The sequence below is a fragment of the Carcharodon carcharias genome, chromosome 15, assembly GCF_017639515.1.
Source record: "Carcharodon carcharias isolate sCarCar2 chromosome 15, sCarCar2.pri, whole genome shotgun sequence".
NCBI classification, from domain to species: Eukaryota; Metazoa; Chordata; class Chondrichthyes; order Lamniformes; family Lamnidae; genus Carcharodon; species Carcharodon carcharias.
Window position 1 is genome coordinate 104642286 of NC_054481.1, and position 21647 is coordinate 104663932.

The window sequence follows — 21647 nt, forward strand, 5'->3', positions numbered from 1 at the left end:
GCTGTTGTAGTGTAGGAAATACAGCACCCAATTTGCACACAGGAAGCTCCCCTAAAGAACAATAAGATGAAGTTCAGATCATCTGTTTTAGTGATGTTAATTGAATGATAATTATTGGAAATCAGGGAGAAATTCCCTGCTTTTCTTCAAATAGTGCTACAGGATCTTTTGCATCCATTTGAGAGGGCAGATAGGGTCTTGGTTTAAATCCTCATCGTCCCTTACTATGGCCCTGAAGTGTCAGCCTGGATTATGGATTCATGTCTTAAGGATTGAATCCACAATCTTCTAACTCAGAGGCAAGACTGTAATTCACTGACCCATGGCTGATACTTGTAGCAGGCAGTTTGCACACAGCAGGATCCTACAAATAGCATTAAGGTCTGGGAATTAATTTTTTTTGTCTGTTATTAGTTGAGAGATGAATATTGGCCAGGATATCAGATGAAACTCCCTGCTCTTCTTTCAAAAGTATCATGGGATATTTAACTTTCATCTTTGACATCTCATCCAAATGTTGGAACCTCCAATAATACAGCAAGCACTTCTTCAGTGCTGCACTAAAACTGTCAATACAGACTATGTCCAAATTCTGGAAGTGGGTTGAACCTAAAACCATCTGACTTAGTGATTGGCTGATTTACAACCTTAAAGTATTACTAGATAAGCAAAGCTGACACTTAAATGATGTCTTTCAGTGGTCTTTGCCGGTCCTGTAACAACTTTCCCGCAGGGTAAGCCACTCAAGTTACAAGCAGGGTTTTTTGGAGCATAAATTTTGTTACCCACCTGAGCTTAAGTACCCTGTTGGCGAACTAACAGAGCAGCAGGGAAAATGTAAGTTCACTTCCCTGATCCCCACTGCACCCCTCAGCCCCACCCACCCTGAAGCTTGTAATAATAATAACTTGAATTTATATGGTGCCTTTAACATAGAAAAAGATCCCAAAGTTCTTCACTGTAGTAAAATCAGGCAAAAATTGATACTAAATCCGAAAATGAGGTGTTGGCAAAGGATCATGTGGTTAATTAACCATGTCAAATGTCTCAGAGAGTTTGAGAAGGGCAAGGTGGGATCAAGCATCACACTCCGACGATAGAATTTGCGATCTTGATAAGGGCTGTTTCAATGTTGTGGCAAGGGCAGGACTTTATTGAAAAAATACAAACCTGGAGTTGCGGAAAAGATTTGGGATGCAACAGGATGTTCAAGGCCTTTGGTGAGGAAAGGGGGGTTGGAGATGTAATAGTAGTTTGCAAGGATAGAAGGGTTGAAGGCAGGTTTTTGAGGAGGAGGTGTTGACAGTGGTTTTTAAAGGGAAAGAGAGAATCATTTACAATATTGGCTAGCATGGAAACCATGTTGAGAATTTGGCTGGTCAGCAGTGGGAACAAAGTTGAGAGAGCAGGGGTTGGGTCTCCTTGCCAAGGTGAGTTCAGATAGGGCAAGAGAAGAGATGGGAGAGAAGCTAAAGAAAGATTTGGATTCAGGACTAGGGTGGTGGGGAGATGGGGAGACCCTTGGGTTGTTTGTAATTTAAAAAGTGCAAGACCTTACTATAAAGGTATTGTTTATGCCATGTTACTTCCTTTGAAAATTGTGTCCCATGCCTCTATCTAGGATGTTGCCGACCTGTTGAATGTCTTCCTATAACAGTATAGCAAGATTGGTAACTTACTGTTTGGGTAACATCCTGGCATCAGTGGTATAATGTGTTGGAGCTGTAGCTTGCTGCCTCACTCTATGGTCCCCTGCCCTCTTGAGCCTTATGAAAAATAAACCTGTTTCATATAAAGTTAATTTCTAAAGGCTTGAGCTTACAATGACAGTGACATCACAAACTAGCTTTAATTGTTACCAGGCTGTAAAAATGCAAAGTAAAATTTTATGTTTTACATCTTTTATACCTTATAAATTGGTATTTAGCTCCATGTGATAAATCTCTCCATTTGGGAAGTGCCCATAAACCAAGAGATATTTCTGAAAACCTTCAACCCTCCTACTCCCCCACAGAGGCTACTTGCCATGTGTTGTGACTGGCCAGGATGCAGCTCCGTAATGTATACAGAATGGCCCTCATAATTTTGTAGAACTTTTCAGTTTCATTACATCATAAAGCAGTGTAAACATGTTGAAGACTCTAGAATTATTCATTTTATGAAGCATTTAAAAGCACTTTACCTCAACCATTGTCCATTGTGTAAAGAGAACTCTTGTGTTGTCTTGTTTTCAACCGACTAAGCTAAGTTTAGGAATGCTGAGGCACTATTTCCTGGCCTCATTCTCCAACCCAGTCAGAGCTGGCTACTAATGTGCAATGGACTCCAATGTGAAAATGTATTAATCTGTGATCAGTCCAGTAAGGAGCTGGCCAGGTAGGATGTTATAAAGTATCACTCCTGATGTGTTTTTTTTAATGTAAAAATATGATCTCAGCTGTACCTGTAGCGAGGACACTGCAGTTAGCCTCAATGCCTTAACATTCTGGAAATGGGAATAAAAATCAGAGTTCCCGCTCCTGATCGGTATTCAGTGATTCCTGCTGGAAAATAGGCATGTATGAATGTTGGTTCTGAGCAATACTGAGCTTGGCTTGATTTCCTCCGCTGTAAAGTATCTTGGTAACACACGGGGGAATTTTAATCCCTAAAAATGAGTGGCTTTGGGTTGGGTAGGACATTAAATTGGTAAAAATCTGAATCCTGACTCCCAACTCACCCAATTACAGTTTTAACAAAAGTGGGGCAAGTGGCAAACGGCCAACCAACTTGCAGTAGGTGGGCTGGCAATTGAGATATTATAATGAGACTGTGTTCCTCATATTTAACTGCTATTTTAAATTTAACTCTGGCCAGTTGAGTTTTCCAAACCTTGGGAAACCTGGCAGGTAAAAGGAGGCAAGGACTGCTGGATCCAGCAGATGATCGCCTTTCCACTTAGTTGCTGGACCCAGCATACCTACTTCACCAACCCCTGTGATCATCACCACCCCTGCCTCCCCCCCACCCGCTGCCAATTCTTCAGATTTCCTTTATAAGGCCTCCAATCTCTGCCACCATGCCCCCACCGCAATATCAACCCTTCCAATCTCCCCTTACTCATTGCCTCCGATCGGCCTCTGATCTCTGCCGACCCCAACATCTGATCTGCCTTTGGCCTCTGATCTCTCTGAGTCCCAGTCTCCTGATGTTGGCTCTTTGTGCCTCCTGATCGTCCTCAACTTCGGACTCTGATCTTTCTTGTTTATAAAACTTTAGCCCAACAATACACATTACCTTCAGGAGAGGAAAAGAGATGAGGGGGCAAATTGTTGCAGGAAGAAAATTAAAAGTCACTAAAGTGAGGCTAACCTCATTGGTTTTGTTGACGGTACAATGATGTAGTCACATGGAGTTCACTATCTAACATCAAGTCAAATGGGTAAAAGGACACTCACCTTTTTTAAAAAACAAACCATGGTGTATGTGTAGTTATCTTATGGCTTAGCATGATTGATCTCTGCATTTGGAAAGTGCTCATAAGCCATATATACAGAAACATTTATGTGCTCACAATTGAATTCAACCGTTCTGTGTTTGGAGGACCCAAGCTGAAAGTAACCAGTCTTCAAAAAAAGGAGAAAGAACATTTTTGCATCATAAAGCATGACCTCACAGCTGCATGTCGGCTATGTTAGTTGAAGGCAGCAAGGGCTGTTTAAACAGCAGCTTGTTGATTGTTGACGGCTCACGGCCATATGGCTGAAGGCAACCATCAGGCTAATGATGATCCAGAAATTGCCCCTAGATATTCTGCTTTTTCCTTGACGGATTAATGTAAATATTTTGGGGCAATGTGAACTTCCAAGCTGAATCATGGACAATCCAGATTTAATAGAAGAGAAGCAGCCTGTAAAAGAAGAGGAAGCACCTGGAAAACAGAAGAAGTTCAGTAGAAAACACAAGAAATTGGCTGGAAAAGCGAAGGAATTGGCTGGAAAACAGAAGGAATTGACTGGAGAAGAGAAGGAATTGACTGGAGAAGAGAAGGAATTGACTGGAGAAGAGAAGGAATTGACTGGAGAAGAGAAGGAATTGACTGGAGAAGAGAAGGAATTGACTGGAGAAGAGAAGGAATTGACTGGAGAAGAGAAGGAATTGACTGGAGAAGAGAAGGAATTGACTGGAGAAGAGAAGGAATTGACTGGAGAAGAGAAGGAATTGACTGGAGAAGAGAAGGAATTGATTTTAGAGAAGAAGGAATTGCCTGTAGAAGAGAAAAAGCCTGTAGAAGAGACGACTGACAAAGATTCAAATCTCCTTGTTTTTTTCACAGACTTCATGGAACTGAATAAAGCCAAAGAACAGAACAGCAAACTGGATGAAGAAATCCTGGCATTACGCGATCGTGTACGAGCATTGGACTTAGAACGAAAATCCCTTTTAGAAACAGTAAGTAACTTGCAGCAAGATAGTCACACTTTTGTTATAATGCACTCGAATACAATGGGTGGAATTGAATGCCCTCCCCGAGGCAAGTTTGAAGGCAGGGAGGGCATTTAATCAGATGGGAGGGGATGGGTGGGAAACCTGCTGTCTCCCTGCCTCTGTCCCAATTATGTCAGTGACAGAAGGCACATGGGCAGCCATCCCACTTGGCTGCCAATTGAGGCACTTAACTGGGTAATTAATGCCCACTTAAGGGCATAATCCCACCACTGTTGGTATTTAACCAGCAGCTCACAGGGCAGTCACCCCCACAGGATGCCTGAAAAGCAAACCTGAAGGGCTCCCGGGGGAGGGTCCCTCTTTGTCTAGCACTAAATTGCATAAACAGGACTCTCACAGAGGTAATCCTTTTGTGAGACTGGGCCCTGAGAGAATGATTGACTTTGCTTGATCAACATCTTTATGTGATTCTAATGTTACTTTTTTCTGTGATCTCTTTTGTCAATGTCACAATATTTATTTGCATAAGATTAAGAGGTGCAAAGTGCTTAAAGCTTCTATTCATTGATACATTAATGGTCTGTTTGATCAACACCTTTATAGGGTTGTAGAACATCAGTTTTTTTCCCAAGAATTATGAATGACTGCTTTTTTTTCCTAAGCAGTTCCACACATGCCATTGTTACTATAGGTTCATTGGTCCTGTATATGGTAAATTTTGGGTGAATGGTCATGGAAGGGCCATGAGTTGGCTTGGAGAGTATGAGGTGTCATTGGGGTGGGTGGGGGTCATGAGTTGACATTTAGTTGACGTGAAGTCTATAAGAGACTATGGGAATCCTCAAAAATCCAGGCCTATGTTGGAGTAGGAGACAGTGTATTAAATAGTCATTTTGCTGTCGTGAGGATGCGGGGAGGAAGAATGTTGTATGTGGAGCGTGTACTTTTGTAGCTTCAAAAGAATAAGGGGAAAGAAGAGAATGATTATTTATGGGGAGAGAGATTGGAGGCTAGAGCTGGGAAAGGGCAGCAATGGGAAATTTAGTTTATCTTGTATTTGTTGAACGCTTCAGGGTAAATTTTCACTCCATCACCTGGCAGTGAGATAAATTGTAGGTTCTTGATAGAACCAGCTCATTTTTATTCCATTGATCTTAATGGAAGGAAGATTAGACATGTTCTGTGAAAAATCATGTGATTTGCACTCCATCTCCCACCCCAACAGTGAAGGCAAAAATCTTCCTAACCTTGAAGAGAGGAGGACCGAGAGACAGGCAGCTCAACTTAAAAGGGCAGGAGAGAGGAGGACCAAGAAACAGACAGCAGCACCTAAAAGAGTGGGAGAGAGGAGGACCCAGAGGCAGGCAGCAGGATTTAAGAGGAGAGAGGAGGACCCAGAGGCAGGCAGCAGGATTTAAGAGGAGAGAGGAAGACCCAGAGGCAGGCAGCAGCACCTAAAAGACCTATCCAGCCCAGTCCAGTCTGAGAAAAATCAAAGTGTGATGCCACAGGAAAACAGGTAGTTGATTGGCTGGTGAGTATTTTTCTCATTTATCTTTCAAAACTTGAGTAATTTTAGTAATTGTAAGGTTCTATTAGTAGCAGAAAGGTTTACTAATAGTGGTAAATTTTATTAGATTGGCTGTTAAGTGTTCCTATTTATCTTAACTAGGGAATTTTAATCAGGATAAGTGGAGCATTTATTGAAATACTAATATTAGCACAGACTAGAGACATTCATTAAAATTTAATCAGTAAAACAAATAAATAATTAAATACTTTTGAAGATGGTAGGGCAGGTGAAATGTGGTGGCTGGAAAATGTGGAAGTTGTGGACACCTGTGTGATCCAAGGCAAACACATCTGTATCAGTAAGAGTCTGCAGCTGGAGGAACTTAGGCTCAAAGTCATTGAGCTAGAGGCCCAGCTGCAGGCACTGCGACACATCAGGGAGGGGAAAAGTTACTTGGAATTTTGGTTCCAGAAAGCAGTCACACCGCTTAGGAGAGGGTCGTCTGATTTGGTCCATGGTCAGGAACAGGAGGGTCTTACTGCGAGTGAGGCAGGTATGGGGATCAAGAAGATAGAAGTGGAGGAGCCTCAACCCTTGCAATTGTCCAAGAGGTTCGCAGTTTTGCAGCCTGTATGGACAAAAATGGAGGTTGCAGGGTGGATGAGCGAACTGGCCTTGGCACCATGGCTCAGGAAGCTGTTCAAGTGAGAGGAGTTAATAGAAATGTCGTAGTAGTAGGGGATGGCATAGTTAGGGAGATAGAAACTGTTCTCTGCAGCTGCAAGTCAGAGCCTGCCGGGTGCCAGAGTTCAGGACATCTGCTCTGGGCTGGAGAAGAGCTTCCAGTGGGATGGGGAGGATTCAGCTGTTGTGGTCAATGTAGGTACCAACGGCATAGAGAAGACAAGGAAAGAGGCTCTGCTTAGAGACTAAATTAACAACTTCAATGGTAATCATTTCTGGATTATTACCTGAGCTGCGAGCAAATTCAAATGGATTAAATAAGATTAGAGAGTTAAATACATGGCTCAAAGATTGGCGTGGGAGACATTGGTTTTGATTCATGGGGCACTGGCACCAAGACTGGAAAGAGTGGGAGCTGCACTGTTAGGATGGTCTTCACCTGGGACCAATGTTCTGGCAAGTTGCATAACTAGGGCAGTAGAGAGGGCTTTAAACTAAATAGTGGGGGTGAGGGATCAAATGAGGGAAGGTATGATAAAGTAAAGAGAGAGAACAAGGCAAGAGAACAAGGTAGCAATCAGGGAATTGATAATTTGTGTGGCAGGGAAGAACAGAGTGTACAAACTTAAGAGTTCATGCACCAGGAGATGAGGCTAGATGTTGCAAAAATAATATAAAGACAAAACTCAAGGCACTCTATCAGAATACACACACAATTGATAACGGCTAATTAGACCTGCATGAATCACGACTGTGGCACTGACGAGCACCACTTCATTCGTGACTTCAAGGTATGTTCGCCTACTTTTCATTACACTGCACTCACAGCTGCACTGACTCCGTAGGCAAGAACAGTGGGAACTTAGGTGGGGTCAGAGCCAAGGGTTATCACATGCGACCAGCGGGAAGGTGGGAGGGTGGTGGAAGGGATTGGAGGGCAAAGGCTTGAATGGGGGGATAACTGGGGACGAGATCACACAGACACATGACTTGGGGGTGCACACCAAAGGAGGGATGAGTTGTCAGATGGAGAGATGGAGGAGCTGCATGTCTCCTCCGATGAAGAGGACATCAAGAAGGCTGAGCTCAATGAGGACGAGGTTTCAGAGGAAGAGGCCATAGCATGGGCCATTTGAGGCAGGAGTGCACATGACATGCTTATAGCTGCCAGGTTCCAGGAGGATGATGACGACTAGCTCGTATGAGCCTTTTTTATCAGTGTCCTCCATGCTGGTTCCAGCTTATCATCTTGTCAATCAGGTCAACGCAGCACTCTGAATGAAGAGTGACAATCTTGTGTCATAATATCCTCATCTTTGGAAGGTACAACAGCCTCAGGAGCATGTGACCTTGCTGTTATGGGATAGTAACAGCAAATGACATTTTTTGTGCAGATTTGAGATGGAGTAGCCTCTTCAAGCATCTTACCAACATTCCACTCCCATGGCAGCCTTCAAGAAGCAGGAGGAGCACTGCAATCCTCAGTGCTCTTATGGAAATATGTCTGCAGTCTGGCAAGGAGCCTCATGGAGGACAATCATCATTCAGTGGTTCTCACATTCATGAGTGAGATCAATTCTGAATCCGCACTGCATTTTGTCCGCATAGGCAATCATTCAGGCAAGACAAGTGTTCAGGCTTCATCATCATACTCAGTCCCCAGCGTTAGATACAACTTCAGGATGCAGTCACCTATAACTCTCAGTAATGGATGCAAGGCTGCACTTCAGCTCACCTTTCAGTGGACCGTGAAACCTTCAGGAATAGCATAGTCTGATATCTGTCTAGCACTCATGACCATGCCTCTGTTTGGAGTCATGGCGTTTATGGACTGGAAAGAAAATGACACTCCATCTGGGCCTTAAGCACCCCAATCATTGGTAGTAAAGAGCACATATCAGATGTCTTGGAGACTCGCTCTGATCCCATTTGAGACCTCCACATTTTCATTCCAACAGTCTGACAAACGCACACAGAACCCAGGCACACCGATGTGATAAGTTGCACATTGCCATGTCGATTGACCATCTCAATGCTAATCTTATGACCTAGAGCTGCATCTTCCCATGTCCAAGTCAGGTATCTGGGGCCTCCGCACACAACTCCTGGGTCTCACAGTTTTAACGATCTAGCAGGAATCTCAAGGCTCAATGTCTGTCAGTGTGGCTCATAGCTCTAAATCATGGAGGTTGGAAGGTGATGTTCAGATGTACACACGGACATGAGATAATGCTGCAGGCAGACAGGAGCTCAATTTGGGTCCATATGAAGCACACTCAAGGGTTATGAAAATTACATGGAGGCTATTGAAAGATGCACTGACTATATGCTGTTCAATGTGTTGATGTTCAATCCTGTAAGATCCACATTGAGCACTCTACAGTGCAGAAGCATTGGGGGACTAGAGCAGCCTCCATTTCTAAACTCATGAGGCAACATTACATGAACCTCTGAAGCAGGTCTCAGAGATGCCTTGGCCAACCACAACTTTCTTAGAGGCAGAGGCTTCACTCGTCGAAACTGCGCAGAGAACGATCAGGCTCTGTAATGAGCTGTTGCTAGACACCATAGAGCGGAGGCAGATGATGGGACATCTGAGAGGAGGGGAGCATCTGTGACACTTGACAGACCATGGAGCATTTCATCAAATGGAAGAGGCATACACAACATGAGGAGTGGAATGAGTCAAAGTCTAATTACATTAGTGCATTTTCTATACAGATTGTGGACACCCGTGCTACCTTTGTGCTCTTAGTGTTTCTTAATTTTTTTAAGCTACCGTTACATCTAGGTGCTTCCCTGACATCCACAGCAGAGGTAGAGGCAGCCTACTGATTGCTACACCTTGTCGTCTGTGATGACCTTGGCAGGTGTCCTGAGGCCTGGAGTTCCCAGGCCTATTTTGGGTCTTCTGCTGTGGGGCAGATGAACCCTCCACCTGTGGAGTTGCATACGGTGGGGTCACAGGCAGAGGGGATTGGGTTCGGCTGGACACTCTTGGAGTCACCTAGGTGGATGGCCCCGGGGTGTCCAGCTGACAGTCCTCCTCCCTATGGGTGCATGAAGGCCCCTGCATGACTCCTTGAGGAGAAGGGGCACCTGGAGTGAGGCCAGGTTGCCCCATCCACCTCTTGCTTAGCCACTGATGGATCCTGCCTGTGACAAGAGTAATGGAGTGCTGGTTCTAGTGCATATCAGGTGCAATGTACTGGACAAAGGTATCCAAGGCCTTCGCCATCCTACCAGTGTTGACCTCAGTGTGCTGGGATGTCAGCGCAATGACATCAGACTGAACACAGACGGACTCCTCCATGGTCCGTTGCAAGCTAGTGATGGCATCTGACAACCTTACCTAATATTCTTGTGTCTGTCTTTGCAGCTGCAACATCTGTGTGAGGGCAGAGTCCAGAGGCTCATCATCTGACTTTGACTCTGCAGGAGCCTGGCCTCCAGCAGTCCTCCGAGTGTCAATGACCTTGGATGTCCCTGCCTCCACATGCTGTGGACCCAAATCTGTGCTGTGCTCACCAGATGGTGACCTGCTCTAAAACTAGGTCCCATTGAGATGTGTCTCTGTGCTGGTGGAGGGTGCGGGTGATTGTTGTGATGGCTCTTCATCTAGTGAATCCTCAGGATCCTCATCCAAGGTGGTCTGGGGGCTGGGGCTGATGGGCTGGCTGGCGGTGAGCTTTTTCTTTTTGCTGCTGATGCCTGTCAGAGAGAGGAGAGATAATGAGTGATTTGACTGCATAGTCAATAGTATTATAAAGCACTCCGTTTCGTTGGATGACCAATGAGCTGTTGATGGATTGGGTAATGCTGGTTTCATCCTTGGCGCAGGTACGGTCCCAGTCCTCCCCAGCCAGCTCTGCTGCACACTCTTCAAAGGTGGTGAGGGCCCTCAGCTCAGACATCCTCACTCCGGTCTGGGATCTCTTTTTGTTGTGGGTGATCTTGTCTGCATAATGACAAATGGACAGACTGTGAGCTGGATGGATGCCAAGGTAGATGATAAGGATGCCTGACTTCTTTATGTGCCAAGTGGATCTGTGTAAGTGCTGAGGACGGGAGCTGTACAGGATGTGAGAAGAGACGAGGATGCCAAAGTGTGTATGAGAGAGTGAGTGGTGATGTCCTTTGTGCTGCCAATGTGTGAGATCCCTGTGGACTGTAACCCTGCGAATGCCCAATGGGCTTGTGAGAGTGTGAGTTGAGAGTGAGGAGAAGGTTGACTTGCCCTGACGGAGCAGATGAGATCATTCGTCCTGTTCCTGCACTGGATGGCGGTCTTCCTCTGAGGTGCGTTGGTGCTGACTGCCCTGGCGATCTACTCCCAAGCCGGCATGTTGAGGTTGGTGGACCTCCTTCTGCCATCAACTGTGACAAGAAGTGCCCTCAGCACATAGTCGCTGAACTTGGGGGCAGTAGGCTTCTTACCTTTTGGGGACATCACTCACTACGACCCGTCCCAGGCTGCAGAGAGTGAATGACATGCATGGGTGTGGTTTGAATATGGCACCCGGATATACGAGCCAATGAGGTAACAGCAGGGCAGACAAATCCCAGCCCGGCCCACCATGAGATATGATGTGCTTCATGTTCATGCGTATGTAATGAGCTAGAAAGCGAATGATCTGGTGTGGAAACCTGCTCGCTGGCTGGCAAGAAACACATCACTTTTCACACCTGCCACTGCACTTGGTCTCCGAAGTAGAAAATTGAACCTCAGCAAGAGGCAGCCTCTTCAGGACAAAATTTGGAGTAGGGGACAAGAAAGCTAATGTCATAAAGAATTTAGATAACTTATCTGTAGAATTCCCAATACTTCTTAAAGAATATTTTGCCATTTCAAACTAATGGTATAAATAGAAACTTGGTCACTGTGACATAACAATATCGCCCAATGGTCATGTCATAAGTATTGATTGGGGCCCTGGAAAGGGATTCCAGGGTTGGTTCCTCAGATCATTAGATTTCTGTATTATTTCTGTTGCTGCATACTGATGCAATGTTTCATGTAGTCATAGCACTATTTCCCTTTTGGATCAGAGACATTGTCCTTCGGAATTGAGGCAGGTCCCTACAAAAGAAAGTTTGAAAACCACTGGGTTGTGTCAGCACCACCAGTGGAGATATTTAACAACTGCTCTGTGATGTCACTGCCATTGTGATGTGCGTCTCTGGAAATATGGTTTTATTTCCACTGGTATTTCCTTGCACAAGTGATGCTAATCAAATCGGTAGAATATTTATGGCTATTTTCACCAACTTGACATGATTCCAGTGGAAATCATGAAAACGACCAGAATTGGCTGAGAAAAGGTAAGAGTGACAAGGGAGTGACTCACCACTGCCCCTATTGGGAAGCATAAAGAAAAGAATAACTTAGGTTTGCTCCATTTCTTTTAAAAAAAACACTCTTTACCCATTCACTCACTCTCTGTTTCCTGACGTTGCAGACTCTTGCTGGTGTTTACCCAAAGTTGCAGGTGGTTTGCCTTTTTGGAAAGGGAGGGAACTGGTCATAAATTGTGGTTCTCTTGGAACCAGTGACATAGAAAAGAGCAGGTTGGAGGTCTTGCAGGGGGATTTAGAAGATTTCAGGATTATTGCCTGTATTGAATCAATTTGGTGTAAACAAACTAAATACATCAATGAGTGGTGACGGTAATGGTGCAGCAAGGAGAGCTTTACATCAAAACACATTAGGCAAGTTTGGGAGCAATGGTAGGGGGAAATGTTCAGATGGAAGGATGTCCTTGTGGAACAGTGTAAACAGGGCTTTGGTGGAATTTGAACATGTGTAACGCAGGGAGGAAAGCAAATGAACAGAAATATCAATTAAGGAAAGAAGTGTGTGAAGGACAGGTTTAACTTATTAAAGACTAAATATGTGAATGTTAGAAGCTTTCATAACAGGAGGACTGAACTGTCATAACAATTACTGTCTCATTGATGAAGATGAGTACAACATACGAATGACTGGATTGTTCAAGAAGGTGTAGCTCTAGATGTCAATGATTTGAGGAAAATGAAAGAAATAGGTATATCAGTACTAGAAGTCATCAACATGCACCATGAAGATTCCTGAAAGTTTTCCTTTATGATACCAAAGACCTTGTGGGATAGAACACAAAACTATTTTCAGCAAATCAGATCTTATCAAAAAATAACATACCCTGGAAACACCACATTTGTTTAGTTTCCATAGTTTCCCTTCTGCATCTGCTGCCTCTTTTAGCAACTTCAGAAATATTCTGAAAAGTATCACCCTGTAGAAATGCAGCCTTTATATCAGTTGATACTCCCATAAGCTGTTGCAGAGTCCTTTATAACATCTGTATCACCCAGTTCCTCTTCAAAACCCCTAGCAATTAGCCTTGCTCCAGCCTTACAAGTCCTATCTTCATGTATTTTTTCAATTTTTATCAATCGATGTGACAAAGCTGCTTGCCCCTTATCTAATACCCCAGAATACGCTCCATGCTCTCTAATTCCTAACTGTCTAATTTCCTTTAATAATAAAAGCAGAAAATGTTGGAAATACTCAGCAGGTCAAGCAGCATCTGTGGAGAGAGGAACAGAGTTAACATTTCTGATTAGTGACCTTTCAGGAGGAAGTTCCTCAGGAGCTTCATCACTGGACACAAACACTTGAGGTAGAGGGTGCCTCATTTAGCTCTGTCTGCTGCTTAACATCTGAGATTTTGTAATTAATTCTGATTAATCATGAGGATGAGTCTTAACAATCTGGTTGCCATGTTCAAAAAGTATGATCATATCATCATGACCTATTAGTTTGTCTGCTGAATTAAATTCGATCTCAGACCATCTTATGTGATGCCTCAGTGGTCTCCGAGTTTTATCCGCAAACTCAGCTATGAAGAAAGCCAATCTTCCTGCATGTAATGCATTCAAATATGCAGAAAAAAATGAACTAATTCTGCTATCTTCTAGATAGCGGGACAGGTAGATAAGGTGGTTAAGAAGGCATATGGGATACTTGCCTTTATTAGCCAAGGGATCGAATGAATATAAGAGCAGAGAGTTTATGCTGGAACTGTATAAAACACTGGTTAGGCCACAGCTAGAGTATTGTGTACAGTTCTGGAATCCGCATTATAGGAAGGATGTGATTGCACTAGATAGAGTACAGAGGAGATTTACCAGGATGTTGCCTGGGCTGGAGAGTTTTAGTTGTGAGGAGAGATTGAATAGACTGGAGTTATTTTCCCTGAAGCAGAGGAGATTGAGAGGGGACATGACTGAGGTATATAAACTTATGAGGGGCATAGATAGGGTAGACAGGAAGGAACTTTTCCCCTTGGTGGAGGGATCAATAACCAGGGGGCATAGATTTAAGGTAAGGGGCAGGAGGTTTAGAGGGGCTGTGAGGAAGAATTTTTTCACCCAGAGGGTGGTGGGAATCTGGAACTCACTGCCTGAAAGGGCGGTAGAGGCAGAAACCCTCATAACATTTAAGAAGTATTTGGATGTGCACTTGCGATGCCATGGCATACGAGGCTATGGGCCTAGTGCTGGAAAATGGAATTAGAATAGTTAGGTATTTGCTTGACCGGTGCAGATTCGATGGGCCGAAGGGCCTTTTTCTTTGGCTGTAGATTTCTGTGACTCTGAACAGGAGAACTATCATATAGCACATAAAGCAATTTGAGATTTCATCCACAGGACTAAAACCCCTGTGACTATTAAAAAAAATTGTCCTGATTCATCTTTATCTTTATCCTCTTCCTTAGAATTCTCTTTGTCATGTTCATTTTGAGGACGCTGCCTTTTTGATTAGGACAGTTCGCAGCATTATAAAATTTCAAGACTCACCTGACTCACCCATTAACTGTTCCTTTAGCATTCCTGGGAATCATTGGCCTATTATTTGTGTTCCAATTCTGTTTTCTGCTGTGACAGCTAGATCTGCAAAAGGTGCTTTCATCGTCATTCTGCCAGTCTTGAATTCTTCCGTTGTATTGACACATATGTCCAGTATCTGGAACATTTTGAAATCTGGCAATTATTGAGTCAATTCTTTGATTACCACAGAATGTGCCACTTATTCCATGTAGGCTACAGGAAATCACAGTTTCCCCAGGATATTTTTCAAGGCTGCAAACATCTTTTCTAACAGAAGCCTGTCCGTATGAGATGCCTTCGTACAGTCCAACAATTCACACACTGGTACTGATCCAGGGATCCATTTAATTTAATGTCATTAATCTTTAATCTTTTAACTCTCTTCATGTAGCATCCTTGATTGTACAAAGATTGCTAATCGTGGTTTTCCACACATCTCTATCTCTAGCAGTCCTTTTTAATCGGGCATAGTCCGTGCCCAGAAGTCAGTCTTTAATGTCATCCATCCACATACTTCTCTGCCTTTCTGGTGCCCCTTTCCCTTCGATGTAACATTCTATGATGTTGACAAACATATTGCCACTGGATCCACTTGCCCCATGTTCAGAAAATTATGACTTTCTTTTGACAGTGTTTTTCATGATGTACTCTTCCATAGAATGGTTATCTGTCTTTCAAAATCTTTTAAAGTCTGACCATGCCTCTTAGATTTTAAACAGATCATCTTTCTTATAACTTTCATTCAAAGTCTCAAGGCCTATACTTCCATCACGATCCAGCTCAGGAGCATCCAGTTCACAAAATACTCTTGTAGGTAAGTAACCCATATCCACATATCCACTTAATTCTTCAATTAGACACGTGATTCCCTAGAACATCAGATGGCAATCATATAATAAAAGAAAAATACTGTGGATGCTAAAGCTCTGATATAAAACAGAAAGTGCTGGACAAACTCAGCAAGTCTGGCAGCATCTATGGAGAGTGGAACAGAGTTAATATTTCAAGTCCAGCTTTGGAACTGAAAAGAGGTAGGACTGTGATGGGTTTTATGCTGTTGAAAAAGGGGGGAGCAAAAGAGAAGGTCAGGGATAGATTAGGGAACTGGGGAGATAAAGTGACAAAGATGTCATGGAACACAGGCAAAGGGAGTGGTAATGATAGTATTAAAGACCAAGCTTTGTCAGAGTAGGCATGAATAGTGGAACGAAGATGCAGGTAATCATACTCTATCTTTCTGTCATTTTCCACAATGGCTACTAAGATTGTAGTTTTCAGTCTGAATTTTTTTTCAAATTTTCCAATCTTCACCTTTAGGTAACCATCCTTTGTTACCACATTATACTCAAGAAAGCCAATAGTGAAGGATAGAACTAGAGCCAACTTTTACAAGCATTTACTTGCAATTACACATTAGCCCAACAGCTATAGTTTCAGTCTGTGCCTATTTATAGGATCATAAGTGAATCCTGAGTAAATGCCCACCACCTGTATACAATTCAACACTATTTATATACAATTAACAATGGCCTCTTTGCCTCCCCTCCCACTTGCCTTCCCTCCCACTCACCTCCCCCCCACTCACCCCCTTCTCTCTCTCTCTCTTGTCTCACCTCTCCTCTCGTCTCCTTTGTCATCTCTCTCTCTCACCTCCCCTCTGCCTCATCTCGTCTCTGTCACCAGCCTCTTCTCTCTCTTGCCTCCTCTCTCTCTCTTTATCTCTCGGTTCCTCTCTCTCTTTCTGTCTCACCTTCTCCTTCTTGCTCTCTCTTTCATCTCCTCTCTCTCTCGCTCTCACACTTTGTTTTGCCTCTCTTTTGCCTTATCTCCCTCTTTATTTCAATAAGTGTTTATTGTAAAGTCCTACACTGTTTTATGTTGTATCTCAATAGGTTGAAAGTCTTCAAAAAATCCAGCCATTGCAGAAAGAACAATTCAGTATTTCACAGAAGAAAATGGATCAGCTGCAATCACAACCCAGGGTAAATAGTGGGAATTTCTTAAGCAAGTTTCAGTTTATATGATGCCTGCTGTTTCACAGTCTGCTTTTCCCCTTGTGGCAATGTTTGTTCTTTTAAAGCTATGCTTGGTGCAGAGCTGCTGTGCTATGATGTGGTTAGGTTTTAATTTATGGGCTCTTTATCAACGTAGTCCAGTTGCTGGGGATAGCATCGAAGACGGCTGGTGGTCTCAGCCTGGAGGAGGGTGACTGGTGGTCTCAGCATGGAGGAGGGTGACTGGTGGTCTCAGCATGGAGGAGGGTGGCTGGTGGTCTCAGCATGGAGGAGGGTGGCTGGTGGTCTCAGCATGGAGGAGGGTGACTGGTGGTCTCAGCGTGGAGGAGGGTGACTGTTGGCCTCAGCGTGGAGGAGGGTGACTGTTGGCCTCAGCGTGGAGGAGGGCGACTGGTGGTCTCAGCGTGGAGGAGGGCGACTGGTGGTCTCAGCGTGGAGGAGGGCGACTGGTGGTCTCAGCGTGGAGGAGGGCGACTGGTGGTCTCAGCGTGGAGGAGGGCGACTGATGGTCTCAGCGTGGAGGAGGGCGGCTGGTGGTCTCAGCGTGGAGGAGGGCGGCTGGTGGTCTCAGCGTGGAGGAGGGCGGCTGGTGGTCTCAGCGTGGAGGAGGGCGGCTGGTGGTCTCAGCGTGGAGGAGGGCGGCTGGTGGTCTCAGCGTGGAGGAGGGCGGCTGGTGGTCTCAGCGTGGAGGAGGGCGGCTGGTGGTCTCAGCGTGGAGGAGGGCGGCTGGTGGTCTCAGCGTGGAGGAGGGCGGCTGGTGGTCTCAGCGTGGAGGAGGGCGGCTGGTGGTCTCAGCGTGGAGGAGGGCGGCTGGTGGTCTCAGCGTGGAGGAGGGCGGCTGGTGGTCTCAGCGTGGAGGAGGGCGGCTGGTGGTCTCAGCGTGGAGGAGGGCGGCTGGTGGTCTCAGCGTGGAGGAGGGCGGCTGGTGGTCTCAGCGTGGAGGAGGGCGGCTGGTGGTCTCAGCGTGGAGGAGGGCGGCTGGTGGTCTCAGCGTGGAGGAGGGCGGCTGGTGGTCTCAGCGTGGAGGAGGGCGGCTGGTGGTCTCAGCGTGGAGGAGGGCGGCTGGTGGTCTCAGCGTGGAGGAGGGCGGCTGGTGGTCTCAGCGTGGAGGAGGGCGGCTGGTGGTCTCAGCGTGGAGGAGGGCGGCTGGTGGTCTCAGCGTGGAGGAGGGCGGCTGGTGGTCTCAGCGTGGAGGAGGGCGGCTGGTGGTCTCAGCGTGGAGGAGGGCGGCTGGTGGTCTCAGCGTGGAGGAGGGCGGCTGGTGGGCTCAGCGTGGAGGAGGGCGGCTGGTGGGCTCAGCATGGAGAATGTCTGGTGGGATCAGCATGGAAAGCAGGCAGTTGGTTAGTTCAGCATGAAGGTAAGTGGCTGCTTCTCATTATTAAGTAGGTCGACTGTTGGGTTGATTGTGGAACTTGGCTGCTCCATGAGCTCAGTATGAAAATAGCAGGTTCATTGTGGAGTTTGAAACCTGATTAGCTTAGTGTGGTGGTGGGATTCTGCTAGGGTTCTGTGGAGTTAGGTTAGCTGGTCAAAATTGTAAAAATGAAGGTTAATGGTTAGCTGCTGAGCTCAGCATAAATTTGGGTTGCTGCACATGTTGAGGAGCAGTAGAAAATGGTCCAGATTTTTATTGTAATAAGTGTAATCTTCAGTCGCAGCATTAAGTCTCACCTCAGAATTTACTGAGCCAAATCCTTGTCTTTCAGAAAAAAAACAAAAAATGCTGGAAGTGCTCAGCAGATCAGGTAGCATCTGTGAAGAGAAACAGAGTTAACATTTCAAATCAAGATGAGTTCTGGTGGAAGGTGATCTCAACCTGAAATGTTAACTCTGTTTCTCTCTGCAAACACTGCCTGATCTACTGTGTATTTCTGGCACTTTTGGTTTATATTTCAGATTTCCAGCTTCTGCAGTATTTTGATTTTTTCCTTGTCATTCAGTAATGGTTGCTGTCTCTCCTCATAGTTCTCTTAATCTTTCCTTTTTGCATCTCAGAGAGAACCAGCCCAACAGATGGATTCCCAGCAACAACCAGTAAAAGAAATTCCAGTGTCATCTGTTCGAAAGAAGAAAAAGTCATATACATCTTCACGTTCTTTTGATAAGGTAAGGGGTGAAGTAAACCTGCTTTCCTGCATGGCTCAGTGTATAGTGCATGGAGTGGTACGGCATTGAGTTGTACAGACTAGGAAGTTCTCAGATTTCGCCCCTGTTCTTTGCTCAGTCAGAAGTAGGGTTGTTACAATCCTTCTCAGTATCCTTAAAACATGACACTAAACATTTAGGCTAGCCACATAAAGAAAGGCCCTCAGGTGTGGCATCAGTGAGCTGCCACATTCAGGAGACCATTAAGAAGAACAGTATTTAAAGAAAAATAATGATGTGTAAAGCATATCTTTGCCCAAAATATGACTGGGTATCTAAGATGTGTTAATTACCTCCATGCTCATGTCTGTTGTCTATTGTGATACAAGACTGTAACCAATTGGAATGTTCTATCATCAGGGACTAAAGCACCAGTGGTATAGTGCTGCCAGAGTGCTGCTCTGGCACTTCTACTTAAAGCAGGCTTGCCTACCTCAATGTGGCCAGCCAAACTTGTTGGACATTCAAGTGACACATATTTTGAAAAATGCTGTAAAGCTGCTCGTCCAATCACATACTGGTTTCTCCCTGCACTTGCTGCTGATAGGATCACTAATGAGTCTATCAGCAGCAAATACAGAGAGGAACCAGCCTGTGATTCAACAAGCAGCAAAGAGTAGGAAGGTAAGTTTTGAAGATAAGTTCCAAGGACCAGGAGAGGCAGCCAGAAGAGCGGGGTACAGGTGAGGCAGCTGGACAAGCGGGATGTGCTGGCGTCTGAATAGATGAGTAACTGGAGACTGTAGGGGAGAGAATCTGTGACAGGGTGGAGGGAGAGAATAATTCTTATTAATTCCTTGGCGGTGATGGTCTGAAGCTGTGAAATGCAATATAGTGTTTGTATTCCTTGCTGGCAGCTTTTCATGGAATTTACAGAACGGAGACAGGCCATTTGACCCACTTCATCTATGTTGGTGTTTATGTTCCATACAAGCTTCTCAACCTTCTTGATCACGCTATCAGGGTAACCTTCAATTTCTTTCTTCCTCCTGTGTTTATCAATTTCCTTGAATGTATCTAAACTAGAATCATAGAATAGTTACAGCACAGGAGGACGCCATTCAGCACAGTGTCTCTGTGTTAGTTCTCTGCAACAGCAACTCAGCTAGTTCCACTCCCCTGCCTTTTCCCTGAAGCCCTATAAAATCTCTCCTCTTTAGATAATTATCCAGTTCCCTTTTGAAAATCACAATTGAATCTGTCTCCACCACATGCTCAGGCTGTGCATTTCAGATCCAATCCACTTGTTGCATAAAGAAGTTTTCCTCATGTCGTATCTGGTTCCTTTGTTAAACACCTTGGGGTTCTCGACCTTCTGCCAATTAGAACAGTTCCTCTCCATTTACACTATCCAGGCCCCTCATGATTTTGAACATGTCTAACAAATTTCCTCTCCAAGGAGAACAGCTCCAGCTTTGCCAATGTATCCACATAACTGAAGTCTCTCATCCTCTGAACCATTCTTGTAAATCTTTTCTGCGCCCTTTCTAAAACCTTCACATCCTTCCTGTTCAGGCTGAACCAGTGTTTTATGAAGGTTCATAACTTATATCCTTTTGTACTCTGTGCCCCTATTATAAAATCCGGAAATCAATATAATTTATTAATGCTTTCTCAACCTGCCCTGCCACCTTCAATGATTTATGCACATATAGACCCTCTGCTCCCGCATTGCCTTTAGAATTGTACCCTTCATTTTATGTCACCTCTCCTCATTCTTCTGACCAAAATGTATCACTTCACACTTCCCTACATTAAATTTCATTTGCCATGTGCCTGCCCATTCCACTAGCCAGTCTATATCCTTTTGAAGTCAATCACTATCCTCCTCACAGTTCACAATATTTCCAAGTCTTGCATCATTGTAAAATTTTGAAATTGTGCCCTGTACACCCAGGTCTAGGTTATTAATATAGATTAAAAAAAAGTAGTGGTCCCTCTATATACCATCCCCCAGTCAGAAGTAAGTAAAGTTTTCTGTAATTCATGTTTTTAATAGGTTTGAATTAAATAATTAAATTGTTGCTATGCTAAAGACTGATGATTCAAAATACCACATGGTTCGAAATAAGATGCTTACTGGCCCCAATATTTTTCACTTAAAAAGCATTGTTTTACTAACGTTTGGGAACTGAAATGATTAATACATAGGAAAACAACATAATGGTAGATTTAGAAATTATATGGCCAACATATTTCCTTGGAGCTCCTGCACTGCAAAATTTCCCACTACACCACTGTAAAGCACTGATATTCTCCTCACCCACTTTGGTTCCCCTACCCCCCATCCCAAATTTGCTGTCTAGGGACATTCTGTTCCATATAGATAAAAAAAAAACTGCGGATGCTGGAAATCCAAAACAGAAACAGAATTACCTGGAAAAACTCAGCAGGTCTGGCAGCATCGGCAGAGAAGAAAAGAGTTGACATTTCGAGTCCTCATGACCCTTCAACAGAACTAGGTGAATCCAAGGAAGAGGTGAAATTTAAGGTGGTGGTGGTGGTGGTGGGGGGTGGGGGGGCGGTGGTTGGTTGTAGGGACAAGCAAGCAGTGATAGAAGCAGATCATCAAAAGATGTCACAGACAAAGGAACAAAAGAACACATAGGTGTTGAAGTTGGTGATATTATCTAAACGAATGTGCTAATTAAGAATGGACGGTAGGGCACTCAAGGTATAGCTCTAGTGGGGGTGGGGGGAGCATAAAAGATTTTAAAATATTTAAAAATAATGGAAATAGGTGGGAAAAGAGAAATGTATATAATTTATTGGAAAAAACAAAAGGAAGGGGGAAGAAACAGAAAGGGGGTGGGGATGGAGGAGGGAGTCCAAGACCTAAAGTTGTTGAATTCAATATTCAGTCCGGAAGGCTGTAAAGTGCCTAGTCGGAAGATGAGGTGCTGTTCCTCCACTTTGCGTTGGGCTTCAGTGGAACAATGCAGCAAGCCAAGGACAGACATGTGGGCAAGAGAGCAGGGTGGAGTGTTAAA

At 44.5% G+C, this 21647-nt stretch overlaps 1 protein-coding gene across 1 annotated transcript in view; it reads left to right on the plus strand.

The window, feature by feature from the left end:
• The window catches only part of ccdc30 (coiled-coil domain containing 30), a 144430-nt gene that overhangs the window by 41351 nt on the left and 81432 nt on the right, over positions 1-21647 (plus strand). Inside the window, exons 8-10 of the mRNA XM_041206244.1 lie at positions 4316-4431; positions 16387-16476; positions 18508-18618. Coding sequence (XP_041062178.1) covers positions 4316-4431; positions 16387-16476; positions 18508-18618 — 317 coding nt within the window. The remainder of the gene's footprint in view (positions 1-4315; positions 4432-16386; positions 16477-18507; positions 18619-21647) is intronic.